Consider the following 17,369-nt stretch of genomic DNA (forward strand, 5'->3'; position numbering starts at 1 on the left):
GTTTTTTTTTTTTTTTTTGCTGTGTTACAGGCAACAAAAGTAAACAAAAGAGGCAAAATAGGGTAGAAACATGGACCATTGATTCCTATAACAAAGCCCATTGTACACATGTTCATAACAAATTTGCACACAATTTTACATTTGCTTAGAAGTCAACAAGGAGGATAGTTCAGTATGCACCACTGTTCACTGTGGCTGCTTTATTTTGCCTTCAGTCTAGTTACGGTTTGCACAGTTGCAAGCGCACTGGTAAAGGAACACATGTAAATAATTCCTACCCACACATCTTTTATTACTTGAAAAATGTAAATAAAAACTTACTTTACTGGAATACTCCTCAGCTTTGCTTTTTCATTTGCCTATAAATAACAAAAAACATATTCAGGTTATGTATTAGTTAAATTACATTCAGCAAAATATTATTGTTTTATGGTGATAATAAGGATGCTTTCTGTAAAGTATGGAGATCACTATGATGTTCTCAATATTCTTATTGCTTTGTAATTATTGAGCTGCACTCTATAGTGTAATATGGACACTAGGATAGCGTCTATTTTGCAAAGTGGTCACTGGGATGCTTTCTGTTTTCTGCTGTAATCATTAGGATGCTTTCAGTATGTTCTAGTCTTTTATAGTGGTCACTATAATGCTCTTTTTATTGTATGATTATCACCACCTAGTGGGCCTGATTCAGATGCCAGTTAAGTGCAAAATGCTTATCACTGCTTACCTGCTTGTGCATTACCACTCCCTGATGTGACATGTTTACACTACACCTGCTTTTTTGTACAGTTGATTTGGTCCTGTCTGCAAGTGGTCACTATTATTTTTATTTCTAGAGTCATAGTTACATAGTTACATAGTAGGTGAGGCTGAATAAAGACTTGCGTCCATCTAGTTCACATGTCTTCAACCTGTGGCCCTCCAGATGTTGTGGAACTACATTTCCCAGCATGCCCTGACAGTTTTGGCATGTTCTTATAGGAAAAAATGTGGCAATGCATGCTGGAACATGTAGTTTCACAACATCTGAAGGGCCATAGGTTGAAGACCCATGATCTAGTTCAACCTATGTTTGTAGTAGCTAATCCCTTGTTGTATAGTATGTTCTGATATTTTAAAGACAGATTGTTACTTATTCATACCCGTGGATGTTTTTAACCAATAAATGTTTATCCAACCTTATTTTAAAGTATTTATAGTGTCTGCCAACACCACTTCTTCAGGAAGAGAGTTCCAATGTTTGACTGTTCTGACTATAAAGAAATGTTTTCTTCTAGATGAACAAAATCTTTTTTCTTCTAATCTAAACTCGTGCCCTCTTGTCCTAGATTCCTGTCTAGCAGAAAAAAGGGTGCTTGACAGTTCCTTATACTGGCCCCTGATATATTTGTACATGTTGAGCATGTTAAACGTCTCTTCTCTAGTGTAAATAGTCCCATCTTGCTTAATCTCTCCTCGTAGCTTAAAGTCTCCATTCCCCTAATAAGCTTAGTTGCTCTTCTTTTGATTTTTTCTAATTCTATGATGTCCTTTTTATAGTGTGGGGCCCAGAATTGTACTCCGTATTCGAGGTGTGGTCTAACCAATGATTTGTACAGAGGCATAATTACTTTTGAATCCCTAGTTTCCATGCCCCTTTTAATACATGCTAGAGTTTTATTGGCCTTTTTAGTTGCTATATTACATTGAGCACTACACCCTAGTTTGATGTCTATTTGGACTCCTAGATCCTTTTCGAGTACTGAATTACCCAATTCTTCCCCGCTTAGGTTATAACTAGCACACTGGTTATGTCTCCTAAGGTGCATGACCTTGCATTTGTCCACATTCAACCTCATCTTCCACTTTTTTGCCCACTCGTCTAGATTGTCAAGATCATTTTGAAGCGTGGTGACATCTTCTGATGATTTAATAACTCTGCTCAGTTTTGTATCGTCCGCAAAGATGGATACATTGCTGAGTAACCCTAACCCAATATCGTTAATAAAAATATTAAACAAAATGGTCCCTAGAACCGAACCCTGTGGCACTCCACTTAGTACTGGTATCATATTTAAAACTGCACTGTTCACAACCACTCTTTGTTCTCTATTACACAGCCAGTTCCCTACCCATCTGCAGATATTTGCCCCTAATCCCAGGTCCTCCATTTTATTTATCAACCTCTTGTGTGGTACGGTGTCGAAGGCTTTAGCAAAATCTAGGAAAATCACATCTACAGCATTTCCATTATCAAGGTTTTTGCTAACCTCTTCATAGAAACCAAGTAGATTAGTTTGGCATGAACGATTTTTCATGAACCCATGCTGGTTATAACTGAGTAAACTATGAAGGTCTAAATATTCCTGGATCCCATCTCTTAAAAATCCTTCAAATAGTTTACCCACTATTGATGTTAAACTAACAGGTCTGTACTTAGCGGGATCCTCCTTTTTTCCTCTTTTGAATGATGGCACTACCTCTGCTATTCTCCAGTCTTTTGGTACCTTTCCTGATGATAGTGAATTATTGTAAATATAATGTAGAGGGGAAGCTAATTCCTCCCTTAATTCCATTAGTACCCTAGCCAATTCAGCTTCCAAATTTGCAGTGAATTCATTTATCAAGCTGATTCTCCACTCAGATCACTAGAGAAGTATGTGAGGTGTGGGTGAGGGTGACCTGCTCCAAAAATTTTCACAAAAATACCTTTTCGTCATGGAGTGAAGCCAAATTAAGGTGCAATCTTCTTTTCTGAGGGGGGGGGGGGGGGGGGAATTGGCTCCAGTCACAGGGGTATCCAAGCTGGGACACCCCTACGTAACATTATATATATATATATATATATATACACAGTATTTATCTGTCTCTTCCTTTCTCTCTGTAAATGTGTGTGTGTGTGTGTGTGTGTGTATATATATATATAGTATCAGAGTTGTTTGGCACTCGAGATGAATAAAACAAATGCCGGGGTGCCTTCCAATAGAAGGATATACAAACGCAGGTTTTTCTTCCAGTACCTGGCCGGGTGTTCTGTCAGAAAGAAGAGGCAGCACTCGTCGGGCTTTAAATTCAGTGTTATATTTGTATAGGTAAAAAATTCATATATATATATATATATATATATATATATATATATATATATATAGATGTAGGGGGGGGATGGCGGCACTCGCAATGAATCACACAAGGCAGGATTAAACCTGCCTTGTGTGATTCATTGCGAGTGCCGCCATCCCCCCCCTACATCTCTGCATTGTCAGTACCCCGGAGTACTGTTCTCAGGAGGGCACTGCCGTTTTACCTACTGCTGCTTCTGTCGGAGTTCCGCCACATCTGCTACTATATATATATATATATATATATATATATATATACCCTAATGAAAATTGTGAATAAACAATTGAAATGTTGGCTTTTGAACAACCTCTACTGTGCTTAAAGAAATCTTTTGTAGTGCCGCCCCACTGCAGAGTGTGTGTTGGATAGGCATCTTGCTTTCTTAGCTCTTGTGCTATTGTATATGGTGTATATGGTGTTTGAGTATATCTATCTATTTATCTATCTATCTTTCCATCTGCACCAGTCTAATGCTTCAACTAATAGAATAGAACCAGGCTGGAAGCCGTCACTGCCGATGTCTGAGACCTACCCGAAAAATGCCCTGGCACGCATGAGTTTTTACAAACACACCCAGAAAATGCAATGTTTCCACCCTTTAATGCTGGCAACCTGTCAATCAAACTGGGACTGCTATGCATCTGCTATGCGTATGGTTATTTATTTACAAAATATGTACATGCAGGGGCAATGCGAAAGCTGTACACACATATACATTGCAAAAACTGTACATGCCATCGATTGAGGCCCATTATGTGGTAATAGGCCCAATTATTAATAGTCATATTGCAAATCTATTTAGGACAAGTAAAAGTCCTAAGGTTTATAGTTGTATATTAAGCGGATTTAAAATGTTAAGATGTCTATTACAGAAATCTAATTACGGTATAAATCATTTTAGTGCTAATTATTCTAACAAGATTAATTAAATTGTTGCTACAGTATTTTATTAATTCTTGTTAATATCTGAAGTCACATGATTTTTTCATATTATAAAATCATTTTTCTTTCATAGCTATATCACAAGCTACTATGATACCATCTTTCCCAAACATACTTATTATTTAAATTCATATTTATAGCTCAGACTGCAATTATTTTATATTGCACTTCAAAATCGTGAAAAAGCCCATCAATATGAATGCCCTTATTTTTACAGTTTATTGCCACTTGAATGTAAAGTCATTTTCTTTTAAAGTACTGTACTTAGAGAAAGAGACTGGCAGTGTTAAACACTAAAACTATATAAACTACTTTGTGGAGGTGACTGTTGCTCTGTACAGCTGCCACTGAAACTCATCATAAAATGACCATTGCAATTAGCATGCTGATATTTTCCTGTACGACAAGGAGTCTTGTCCAACTGTACAATCAGCAGCAGAAAGAAAATGTTGACAGGTTTGGAAAAAATGTAACAAAAGCAACCTACAGTGTTAATATTTGTGCATGAGCAACAAAGTGGATAGATATGGCTAAGAACAGGATCAAGGCGCTACAGAACCCTACAATTCAATTCCTAGGCCCAAACATTTTCCGGCTTATCTCATATTTTCATAAATCTCTTTCCTCTGTGCTTGTGGTTAACAGATATAAAGTATTACTGTGAAGGCGTTTTGCATCAATTAGCTCCACAGTACATTATATATTTTTCACCATCTTTTCTGACCGAAAACATTAGAATTGTAGGGATAAAAAGCGAATAAAAGAATGCGTTAAATACAGTTTTAAAAAAAGTAGGATGACAAACCAATCAGACAGGAACCATAAATCTATTTCTATAATATTCCATCTTCTGACCCTCATCTCGTCCCTCACAATTACCTCCATATGTTTGTTTAGAATTAACGGCTAATGCAGAGATGAACACAACTCAACTGTAATTGCTCCTGCATTGTTTGCAGGAAACAAATTGTGTATATATGCATGTATGTATAGTTATTATCATCTTTGCAGTCTAACCCTATCAATTGGTTTTATGGTCATTACACAGTAGGTATTAGTTCGCACTTGCACTAGCCATATACTCATACCTGCCTCCTCTTCCCCCTACTCTTTGGGTGCATGCTACTGACTAGTGATGCGGGCTGGACTGGTCATCTGCTGTCACTAGGCCCCATTGCATATTGATGTCAATCACAGATCTATGACAAGGGAGTGGGTCCAAAATGGCGCAATTATTATTGAACCACTTTATATCCAATCCATTCTGACTCCAGAGGCCCGAGCATTGTGACACTAATCTCCCTATCCTGTTAACTTCACTAGGATTCTTCCTGGAGTCCAGAAGGGCTCCATTCGGAGGCATAACTACAGAGGGTGCAGGAGATGCAGTTGCTATGGGGCTCAATGTAATTTTCCTGCATCTAATCCCCTGCACCCTTATTATTTTTTTAAATACCTCATGGGCAGTGGCTGCCTCCCTATTTTAAAATACCTTTTTTTTAAAACCTCATGGGCAGTGGGTGCACCATTCATGCCCTGCAGTGGTGGTATGCAGATGACTTCCACTGCTAGTGCCAGCAAAAAGGGAGCAGGAGACCCGACTCCAGTGACAGGGGACCAGGTGACGGTGAATGGGAGACCCAAAGAATGTAAGTAGGGAACCTATGCCAGAAAGAGTGAGAAGGGGACATGGCACTGGTAAGCAGAGGAACTTGCGCCAGGGAGAGTGAGCAGGGCACCCAGCATCGGAGAGAGTGAGCAGGGCACCCAAAGCATGTTAGCAGGGAACCTGGTGCCAGGGAGAGAGAGCAAGAGACCTGGTGCCTGGGAGCAGAGGACCTATTTCAGTGGAATGTAAATGGAGCCCCGGGCTGCCACTGTCGGAGGTACACAGGTACTCTGCTTGTACTGAGGTGGTAGGAGAGAACATGGTACACAGTCCCTGCCTGTCACAAACTTTTAAAATTGCTGGTCTCTTGCCTCCCTTTTTGCTCTCCCCTCTCATCTTCCTTCTTCCCCTTCCCTTCCCTCTCTTCTCTGCCCCTCCTCTCCCTTCTTCCATCTATCCCTCCTCCCTCTCCCCCATCCTCTCCCTTCCGCACCTCCTCTACATTCTCACCTTCCCTCCTCCCCATTCTCTCCTCTCCCCCTTCCCCTCCCTCTATTCTCGACCTCTTTTTCCTTCTGCCCCCTATCCATATCTCTCCATCCCTTCTCCCTTGTAACCTCCTCTCTTCTCCCATCCTCCCCAGCTCTCACTTCTGCCCCTTCCCCTCCCTCTTTGTCCACCCACTCTCTCTCTCTTCCCCTTCCTTCTCCTCTCTTGCCCCTGCTCTCTCTGCTTCCTCTTTCTTGTCTATCACTCTTCTCCCCACCTCTTTCCTCCCTCTCACTTTCTCTTTCTAATGGTCTCTACCCGGCAATGTCTCTCTCTCCTTGACACCCTTGCTCTCTTTAGGTTTCACCCCTTTCTCCCTCCTGACACCCACTATTTCTCTCCCTTTTTCTCCCTCATGCCCTCTCTCCCTCACATTCTCTCTATTCCTGACACCCTCACTCTCTCTTACTCACCTTTTCTCTCTCCTGCCCTCTATGACAATATATCTCTTATTCCTTCTCACAACCTTTCCTCCCACTCTTGCTATTCTTTCTCTTATTCCCTCTGTTTTTCACAAAGCCCTCTTTCTCTCTCTGACCAAACCCCTCTATCCTCTCTCTCTCTTTTTTACCCAACACCCTCTTTGTCTCTCACGTTTTCTTTTGCCCCTACTCATACTGTTCAAAAGCATGCTCAGAACACAAACATGCAAGGTACTGTAGGCTCTGCAAGTGAACATCAGCGCCTACGGATTCAAGCATATAATTTCCCTCTATACCAGAGAGTTACTCTTTTCACCAAAGGGCAGTGTGCAACTTGTGGTTCAATACACAGAATTAACACCAGGCATACACAAAGCATGCCACTTGGAAGACTATTAATAGGAAACACCGTGTTATGGTCAAATGTTCAGATTGATTTGCTCTTGAGAAACTGTTGAAAAACAAACACCAAATCTTCCAAATGAGTAAATTTTGGGGCCTCTCAGCTTGCCTTAGACATAGAGGCTAGATCGAGTTTATTGCTGAACCCATTGATCTGTGTACAGTCCATTTATCATTCATGAAAAGAGCCAGTGATCTTCACAGTATATTAGAAGAAACAACAGAGATCATCTGTCAACGGCCCTCTTATTTCTGTTTCCCTCTCCGCAGGGATTGCATCTCCTTCGATTCTTCTTGAATTTAAATGTTGCTAAGCAACACAGCTGGGGGCACCGATGGTAGAATAGCTTTAGTCTATCAAACTGTTTAAGCAGCTGGAGTTTTCAGTGGTGATTTTTTTTACCCCATCCCCAAACAATTATGCATAATTATGGAACAGAAGCCATACTCCAGTATCCCAGAGTATCACATATGTTTAATATAAAGTGGGACAAAATCCTTTTGTAATGTAAATCGAAGGCGAAATCCACTATTAGCTTTGCTGGACTCTATCCAATGGCTTATTTGGTATTGTAATTTTTCAGAAATGGCAGCATAAATATAGCATTATGGCATATAGTTCTATAGAATCATGTTGCTGATATTCTAAAGCACGCCGTGATTTAGAATATTTGTTTACAATTCTTTGTCATTTTAGAATTTATATAAAGTTTAAACTATAAACAACAAAGCTTTAAATAAAAATACACATTTCTCTGAAATACCACATGGCATCTTTTATATAATATATAATAAAACAAATTAATTTCTCAGAATTTCTTAGGAAAATATACATAATTAGAGATTATAATTGGAGATTTCACTGCATTTGCGTTTTCCACTTTAAAAATGTATATTGCTAATAATAGTACTTTAGTGGGGGAACCCATGAGACAGATCAACATTAACATACAGTAGTATTATTGGGAAGGGAAATGGTATTTTGAAAGTGATTGTAAAAGTGGAAAACCCTTTAAGAAAAGTTGCATTTACAAAAATTTACATTATATATCCTCAGTAACATGTAAAGATTTTAGAGACATATATTTGTTTAATAACATGTTCTTTGTATTCAGCAGATAAGGGTCCTCTGTTATTCACCTCTGTGCATACCATAGGGGCTCCAGTGCAGCCTAAGGAAGGGCAAATCAAAAACAAAATGATGCTTATGGCAATTCCATTAGCACTGGCCAGCGGTGGCCGGTATCCCTCCTCCTCCTGTCCGCCTCCTCCAGTGGTCGCACTGAATGTCAGACTTGACATTCTTACGCCCAACGCTATCAGTGAGGATCATCGAGAGAGGTGAGGTTCTGTAGATAGGGGCCCCACTGTACTGCTTTGCCCGAATGCTCATAATGCTGTTAAGATGGTCCTAGGCAAGACCTGTAATTCTTCATAACTAGGCCCCTGTAGCTTGCTTCTTAGGGTCGTTGGTGAAAAAAAGTTGACCAAACATTGAAAACTGTTTTAATGGGGCAGCTGGAGCAACAATTGATTTATTAAATGGCTCTTCATGTAACAAATTGCTCCATTCTAAAAGTGTATCTCTAGGAAGTGAACTACGTTTTTAAATATGAAAGGTTTGCGTTTTAGTGGAGTATAAACGATTGCTGTGTTCAATAAAATTGTCATAAAAGTGTAAAATCTGTGCAGTGTACAACTTAATAACGAAGGGATTCCCATATGTAATGCTAAACAGATTGTTACTTGATCTAATGAACATGCTTTATAAATATCCTTTGTGATGGTCAGCATGATTCTGGGGAAGGAAAAATAAAATCATTGGAACATTGCAAGATGCTGATAACTCTAAACTTAAAAGACAGTTATTAAATAAAAAATGTCAATACTTGTGTCTTTGCAAAAAACATTTGAGACTGATTATGCTGCTTTTATTGAAAGAAAAACATGAACTCTATATCTTTAGATCTTTTATTGAGCTGTGAGTCCGGCATCAATAGCTGCTGCTCCACTGTAAATGGAAATTGATTCCAGATCTAACCCCTTACTTACAGCACTCTTCTAATCCAAAGTAACCCCATTAAATTGCAAAGGAAAGCGTATTTAATGGAATGCTTGGTGCAACCATAAATATTTCCGATGTGACACAGACACACGCAATACTTCATGCTTAAACCTTTTTTTAGTTTATACAGGTTGGGAACATATAGATAATGACATGAATTAAATGTTAGCGTGTCCTGAAAAATAATTCATTTGTAGAACGAGAGAACAAAGACTTCTGATATGATATTAAATCATGAAGACATTTATCTTAAACCCCTGATAGAACCCATTCCTCCAATGGATATTATTGGGTGTGTCTCATTATGTCGAACCCATATTAGCTCGACATGCATTGGGTCGACCACTGAAGGTCAACTTAGGTTGACACATGAAATATGTTGACATGGCTAAGGTCGACCGGGTTTGGAACTCTGCTGCACAGTGTTTTCAATTGCGCACCACTATTGAAACTATACCCGTCTTACTCCACAAGCATTAGGTCGACAATGGCAAGGTCAACAGTTAAAAAGTCGACAGGAGTTTTTCACCTTTTGTGTTCCGAATGTTGACATCGTCGACATGGACACCGTCAAAGTGTACCGCGTCCCCTTGCATGGGTCACTCCGCTGGCCATGCTTCAGGCATACTATTCTATTCTCCCACCACGCCCTAGTGGATGGTAGGGCAGGAAATACCACAACGTGTCAACCTTTTGACTGTCAACCTTACCATTGTTGACCTAAAGCTTTTGTCAACCTTTCAACCCCGTGTAAGTGGTCGACACAATGTATGTCAAGCTAATATGGGTTGACCTAATGACCATATACTTGTACCATATTATTTATATGAATAATATGCTTATTGCATGATCTTACCTAAGTTCTGTGAATGTCTTGCTAAGTTTACTTGCAAAGCCTGTCATTGCTTAGGCTGGACTTTTGTGATGTAATCATATTTTATTTATTTATTTTATTGTCCCAGTGACCTCCTGTCAAGCATGTTCAGGACCCAGGGGAATCAGCAGATTCATTACCTAAGTTTGCTCATAGACATTCCAGAGAAAGTCGTTTCTTTAACAGAATACAATATTCAATAATGAATAATATTTTGTGACGTAAAATCAGTGTCCCAGGGCAAAACTTGTTGTGGGGACTACCACCTATGTCTTCTCCAAACAATTCTTTGATTCTTAGTTTACAGTACGATTGAAGACATTACTACACTGTTTTGAAGCTAATAAATAGCTAAGGGGGTATTCAATTGTCCGCGATAATTTTTTGCACTGAAAAAAAAAACAAGGTATTATCACAATGTTAGCCCAATGGGTAGTTTTGGGCTATTCATATTGTATGCGGACAGCATCCTGGTGTCAAGATGCGAGCACTCAGTATGCTAATGCCAGAATACAAACTGTTGTCAGGAGACAAGCTTCAGAACCTTGAAAAGGAACAGGATGCTGATGCCGGAATACCGTCAGGTGACATCCTGATCAGTGAGAATTCGAGGCAGGCTACGGTGCAGCTGGGGTCCTGGACATATTTGACCAGATAAGGGGGGTTAAGATTAGGCACTAGTTCGGGTGAGGTTTCTGTGGCAGAGGGGGCAGAGGGGGTTGTTTTAGGCAGCTGAGTACATGTTTAAGGTTTAGATACTGTCGGGGAGGGTTAGGGTCCCTGATAACTCCCGGCATAAAACAAATAGCTAGCTCTAGACGGGTCAGTTAGTCACAAGAAATGAGTCCCCTCAATGTTTACAGTAAATTACGATGATGACAGCCTTTATCAGGGACTGAAGTCTTACTGGGGAGTAGTGGGTTTTACTGTGGGGAGGAAGGAGGGTTTGTGGCGGTTTTTACCTATGGGCTGCAGGGTTGCAGCCCCCCAGGTAAAATCTGCCACTGTGTGAAGCCAGATGCAGTCTGTGAGATTGCACTGGCTTCACTGTGACTGGCAGTGGCTTCTTATTGGAATTCTGATTTGCCAGTCACCCAAGGCAGTCCCATTGGGAGGTGTTCCCTCCCTCTGGGATGCCTCTATGGGCTTCTGCAGCAGCATCCCATAAAAATGGTTCTGCACATGCACAGTACCAAGGACTATACTGCGCATGTGCTGGAACCGGGGATATGCTTCTATGGACTACTGCCTTAGCAGTCCATAGAGGCTGGGTGCCAGTGCATGCACAGTACCGAACAAACTACTACGCATGTGCTGGTCATGCGACCGCGATGGGGGTCAGGACCAGCGATAGCTTCAGGGACAGTGGCGGCTCCTGCTATATGGCTGCAGGACTGCAGCCCCTCCAGTTAAAATCACAACACCAGAGACACAGACAGACAGCACCAGAGCTCCGATGCTCCCCCCCCCCCTTACTTCCGCAGCTCTGGTGCTGGCTGTCTGTGTCCCTGACACGCTGGTAACCTCCTCTCACCAGGCTCCATGAAGCAGCAGGGCAGATACAGCAACAGCCCAACCCTGTGGGGAGGAGGTCAGCATGTAGTAGATTCCTATACACAGAGCCGGAAACTCCTCCCCATCTTGGGCTGCCAGTTCATGGAGCAATGACAGCAATAGCTTCTAACAGGAAACCATTCTGTGCAAATCACCAGAGCTACAGTGCTTCCATGAGCTGCTGTCTGTGCAGCCCAGAAGCAATTCTCAACAGTGAGTATGCCCAGACTTCAGTGAGTCACTCAGTGTGATGCAGCTGAAGGAAGGTATGCATTGCTCCAGAGAGGTGCATGGAAGTTTTTTTATTTGAATAATATTTGTGTGTAGATCTTTATTAAGAGTATCATTTTGTGTACTTTAATTAATATTAAAGTTATTAAAAGTGTTTATTTTGCTCTGTACCTGTGTTTGTGTGCTTATGAATATATCATTTATTTACAGTTAATGCACACAAACACTGGTAAAGAGCAAATAAAACTAATAACCTGCAAATAATGAATGACTGCTTGCAACGAGCAGTACCCAGGGAATTGCAGCCCCCCTTAATTCTAAAGGCAGGCGCCGCCACTGGTCAGGGACCAGCAGGCACCGGCGGTGGGGTCCAGCAGCGGAGGCAGTGAAGGGGGCAGAGCATTGCAGCAGCCCCCCTTCTCCACAGAGGTTAGTAGCTCCTGATAATGGGGGATCAGTCATGTAGTCTCTAGGTTAAATCTACCACTGGTAATGTGTTATTAACTTAATCAATATATGCAATTATTCCAAGCCTCTAAAGTTACATACCAAGCACAAACAAATAATATACAATTAGAATTTTCTTGTTTCCCTGGGCAAAGAGTTTAAGGGCTTAAAATTAATATTGTCATTGCCAGTTCTCACATGTAAAGCAAACTAAATACATAACTTTAAAAATTTCAATTCTGTTTTTAGTTTCTAGAGATTAGGCGACCTTAGCTAAGAGAGTTTTCTGTTTAATGACTCTGATGATGTAAACATGACTAATTAAGGTATTAATATTCATTTTTCACTGTGGGCCTGCCGACTTTTAGAATCTCCTCTTCGGGAGAAGCCCGGAGAGGAGACCTTCAGCAGCAGTTCGGGGGCCGGGCTTGAGCGTGGCGTCATTAAGCCCCGCCTCCAGTATGTAAAATAGCCAAACTCATGGATCTCGGTGGAGGGAGCGGGGCTAAGACCAGCAGATTGCGGCATTTAAATACCAAGATCGGGGGAAGACGACCGCGATCGGGGGCGCAGAGGGCGTCCCCCTGAATCTGGGAGGACTGCCACCTTTTCGGGGGGCAGGGAGGGGGACTCCCAGCCATTCCGGGAGGGTAGGCAACCCTGAGTTAAGAGGGAAAAAAAGAAACAAGGTGCAATTTGCTCGTAGAACAAACCATGGGGGTTATTTAGATCTGATCGCTGCAATATGAAATTGCAGATCTCTGATCAGATAGCCACCCTCTCTTCAGAGGGAAACCCACCCTGTGAAAGTCTGCAAATGACTTGTAAAAACCAGGCCGATCATCAGATAACTGCAAATCCATATGCAACTCACTCCCCATTTAATGTGTTCCCTAGTATGTGCAGTCTGTGCGTGACCCAGAACCTACTCTGCCTGTCCGATAGAAACAGGCTGAACGAGGCTGGATGCCACAGACCCTCCCTGAAGCCTGGTTGGTTGTTTATCACTCTCCATCTTATCACTTTTGAAGCTTAGTGCACCTGGCCCTGTAACAGATGAGTAATTGAAGGGAATTACATACAATTTAAAAAGATTTTAGAAAAAGATTACCTGTTCGCTGTCTTCCTCATCACTGCTCAGTTTTAGATCATCTTCAAGCATGCTACATAAAACAAGAAACAAGAAATTTATTATAACATTCATAATAAAAAATAGACTTGAACAAGGTTTCAATGTCTTCTGAAGAGATGACCTTCAATGGTAACAATCAATGAGTGATACAAATTGTAAAGACAAATAGATATACAATAAAATAAACAGAATAACTGCTTATAAAACAGACAAGTTGTGGTGTTGCCCATAGCAAGCAATCTGATTCTGTCATTTTCCAGAATGCAACTGAGAAATAAAGGCTTGTATCTATGGGTAACATCATCGCTTTTCAATTTAGAAACTTTATTAAATGTACCCCATGGGTTTTGTCAAATGCCCGAATCGTGGCGAGCGCAGCAAGCCCCGCAAGGGTACGCGGTATGTGTCCTCCTGACTTGTTCATACCCCCACTATCCACATCAGCGTGTAGTTGATTTTATAAAGTGTGGCCAGCGCAGAGAGCCACCGAGCCCGAAGCGTGGCGAGTGAATGTGGATTATTTTACATGTACTCCGCGTCCGCTCACCATGCTTTGGGCTCGGTAGCTCGCTGCACTCGCCACACTTTATAAAATCAACTCCATGCCGACGTGAATAGTGGAAGTATGAACAAGTCGGGAGAATGCGTACCGCGCGCTCGCCACACTTCGGGCTGGCGTGGATAGTGTTTTTTTTTAAAGAAAACATTCACACCTGCCATATGCTGGCTCTGACAGTGACGCTGGCTACGCTAAGTGGTCGCGGGAACACTACGCTACTTCTGACACGGACACTTGCAGGAACACTAAGCTACTTCTGACTGACTAAGCTAACTACGCTGGCCGCTGACTGACTACGCTAAGTACGCTGGCCACGGGAACACTACGCTGATTCTGACAGGGACGCTACGCTGACGACGTAACTGCTGCCGTGAAACTGAAAGTACAGAAAAATGTCATAAAGAAAATCCACACTGTCACTTTACTGACATATTTTATTCAACACATACTGTTTTGTATACAAAACTTCAATAAGCAGTGGTTTAGGACAATAGTAGTATTAACCAAAGGGTGTGCTCCAAAATTGATAGCAGTCGGGACTTTGAAGCATGCTGTGCTGTACTTGCACAATAGATCCAGAAGACATACACATATCATTGTGTGCCCCTGACTCCCAAGAAAGTAGCCCAGAAATCACGGATCTCATCCACTCAAGCAATGACATACTGTAAGTGGCAGTGGCGTAAGTTCACCCCAGTTTCCCGGAGGCAAGATAAATATTGGTGTCCCCCCAATAGTTCAATCAGTAAGGTGTCTGTCTCCAGTAAGACAGATCATGGGTTCTAATACAGGGTCTGACACTTGCAAAAATGATGTTAGGAGGGGGAGTCAGCCATAGAAGTGATATTAACGGCTTTCAATTAACTGATTCCAACTCACAGGGGAGTAGAGGTGCAGAGGAGAGGTGCCCCCTTGGGAGCAGGATCCCGGCGGCAGATGACTCCATTGCCTCCCAGAGTTCTGCCTCTGGTAAATGGTCCAGATAGGCGTGTCACTGTTTCAGGACAAATGATTTCATTATAGTAATATGTTTAATTATGGAAATATATCACCTTTCCTAGTTAGGTACGCATCACCAGGTCGGACCAGAATTGTTTTGTTATGGGGCACTTGTTTTACCCATGCCTTAACTGTATATAAGGGACAGACTTTTGCATGGTGGTGACCGCCAAGTAAAGGACAAGGCCTCCCAGCTTGCAAAGTGCCGCCCAACTATGGCCCTTATTCTGGTTGGTGCGGTCGAGCCGCATATGCGGCTGCGACCGCACCAGACGAATCCCCGCCCACCCTACGGATCGCCACGGCCGTCCGTACACGGACGGCTGGCGATCCGCATAAAAATGGTGGAGGCTACGCCTCCACCATGGTGGGAGCTGCCCCCTGCATTCGATGGTCGTCGACCATCGAAGGCAGGTCCGCACGCCGCGGCAGCTCCCGCAAGCTGAGACCACACGGACAATCGTCCGTGTGGTAGCTTGTATGGGGGCTGAAAGCTGACATCCGGCGACGTCAGCTTTCCGCCCCCATGAGTTGCGTCATGGCCTCATTACCATGCGTACGCCCCGCGTTTGCATGGGAACGCCCATGAAACGCGGGGCGTACACATAGGGAAATGAGGGCATGATGCCTCTCACGCCCCTATACGCCCCCTTTGCGGCGGACGAAATCCGTCTGCGGCGAAGGGGGCTGCACATGCGCAGATTGACCTCGCGCATGTGCAGAGTAAAAACATCGGCGGTACGGCCGCACGCGGGCCGTACCGATCCGATTAGAATAAGGGCCTATGTGATCACAATTCAATTGTGATCGCTTTGCAGAGTCAGGCAATAAGAGTAGCTTGTGCTCCGTATGCAGGCACACCCACGCCATATTTTTATTCGCAGCAGCTGAGTATGACGTCATGTAGTCTTTCTGAAAATGATCCAGACACGCCTGGGATGTGATCGCACTCTGAAAGTTTACGCATGCGTGCTGCTCAACTGCGCATGTAAGGAAGTCCTCAGAATGTTCCTGTTTATATAAAAGCGATTAATGCTGGTTCAAACCTTGGAATACTTATTTCCTGACATAAACAAATGCAGATCATAGAATATGTTCTGAAAGCTCTGAAACTTCCTTTCTAAACATATGTTCTGCAGGATCTATCGCCAGCTAAAGCCAGCCTGATCTGAAGTGACATTAAACTGGCAATAAGCTGTTTGTCATACACTTGCAGTGTACAGATGTATCACCCTTTTAAATGTAAATGCTTTAAAAGTTGAGTGAGTTAACTGCACTTCCTCGTATTTGAAGCAATCCCTGACAGTACATTAAATCTTGTTTTATTTCAGTCACACAATAAAGTTACTGCCTCTACAATGCGTCTGTACAGATACATCTGTATGTCAACTGTAAACAAATGTTTCCAGACATTCAAGTAACAATAGAAATCCACATTTCTGCAGGACTTCACATCACACAACAGGGAGCAATTAACCTTTTTGACTCATGTTAATCTAGAAAATTAATCCCTCAGGTAGACAAGGGCTTCAATGATTTAAAACAGTACTTTTTCCTATGAAAAAAGGTACAACCTGTACTGAGGAAAAAAGTAAATGTACTCATCTAAAGCTATATATTCATATGAAATTGATAGGAGCTTCCAAGCAGGACTGGCATTAGCATTAGGCAGCTTTATGCCGGTGCCTAGGGCGCCAGGATATCGGGGGGTGACACCAGATCTGTCTATCACAAAGTGAAGGATGTCTATGAGGAAGACATCCTTGTTGTACCTAATACAAATGCCAGCTATGGAAGTTCTAAGATGCCACCTACACACTTTTACTTGAGTTGGTTGGGATATTGATGACAGCATGAGGTAGGGTTGGGGCAGTCGGTTAAAGTTTTGCCTTGTGTGCTGAGAATCCTTACACCGGCCCTGATTCCATGACCTGGTCAAGTTTTTAGAAACTGTCTGAAATTATTTCATTTGTTTATACCTGCTTCCAGAACAATCACAATTGGTACTAATTACATATTTACTAATGTGCGAGTTTAGGTTTGATTTTAAGGTCGATTACAATAAGGTTGATTGAATTAAGTGACTAAGTGAAGCTCTGAATAAGTGAAGCCAGATGCAGTCTGGGAGACTTCCTATTGGAAGTCCGACCTGACAGTCACACAAGGCAGTCCCATTAGGAGGTGTTTCCTTCCTCTGGGATGACTCTAAAGGCTACTACGATTGCAGCCCATAGAAGCCGAGGTGTATGCATGCACAGTACCGAGGCCGATACCGCTTATGCACCAGTCCCAGTGCCTGTCATATGCAGTGTACAGGCACCAGAACCGTATTTAACTTCTATGGGCTGGTGCCGAAACATCCCATAGAAGCACGGGGCCAGCGCATGCGCAGTAGCGATGAAGCTACTGTGCATGGGATGGTCCCTCGACTGCGTTGGGAACCAGCAGGGGCAAAAGCAGCGGCAATGGGGACCGTCAATGT

General features: G+C 42.4%; 1 protein-coding gene across 3 annotated transcripts in view; it reads right to left on the reverse strand.

The window, feature by feature from the left end:
* AFF2 (ALF transcription elongation factor 2) overlaps positions 1 to 17,369 on the reverse strand; it is a 481,449-nt gene that overhangs the window by 117,296 nt on the left and 346,784 nt on the right. For all 3 annotated transcript variants that reach the window (XM_083159453.1, XM_083159452.1, XM_083159451.1), the window contains exons 8-9: positions 13,309 to 13,360; positions 322 to 359 (exon numbers count right to left, since the gene is read on the reverse strand). In XM_083159453.1, the coding sequence (XP_083015579.1) occupies positions 322 to 359; positions 13,309 to 13,360 (90 nt within the window). The remainder of the gene's footprint in view (positions 1 to 321; positions 360 to 13,308; positions 13,361 to 17,369) is intronic.

Source organism: Crinia signifera, chromosome 9, assembly GCF_055691185.1.
Source record: "Crinia signifera chromosome 9, ASM5569118v1, whole genome shotgun sequence".
Lineage (NCBI taxonomy): Eukaryota > Metazoa > Chordata > Amphibia > Anura > Myobatrachidae > Crinia > Crinia signifera.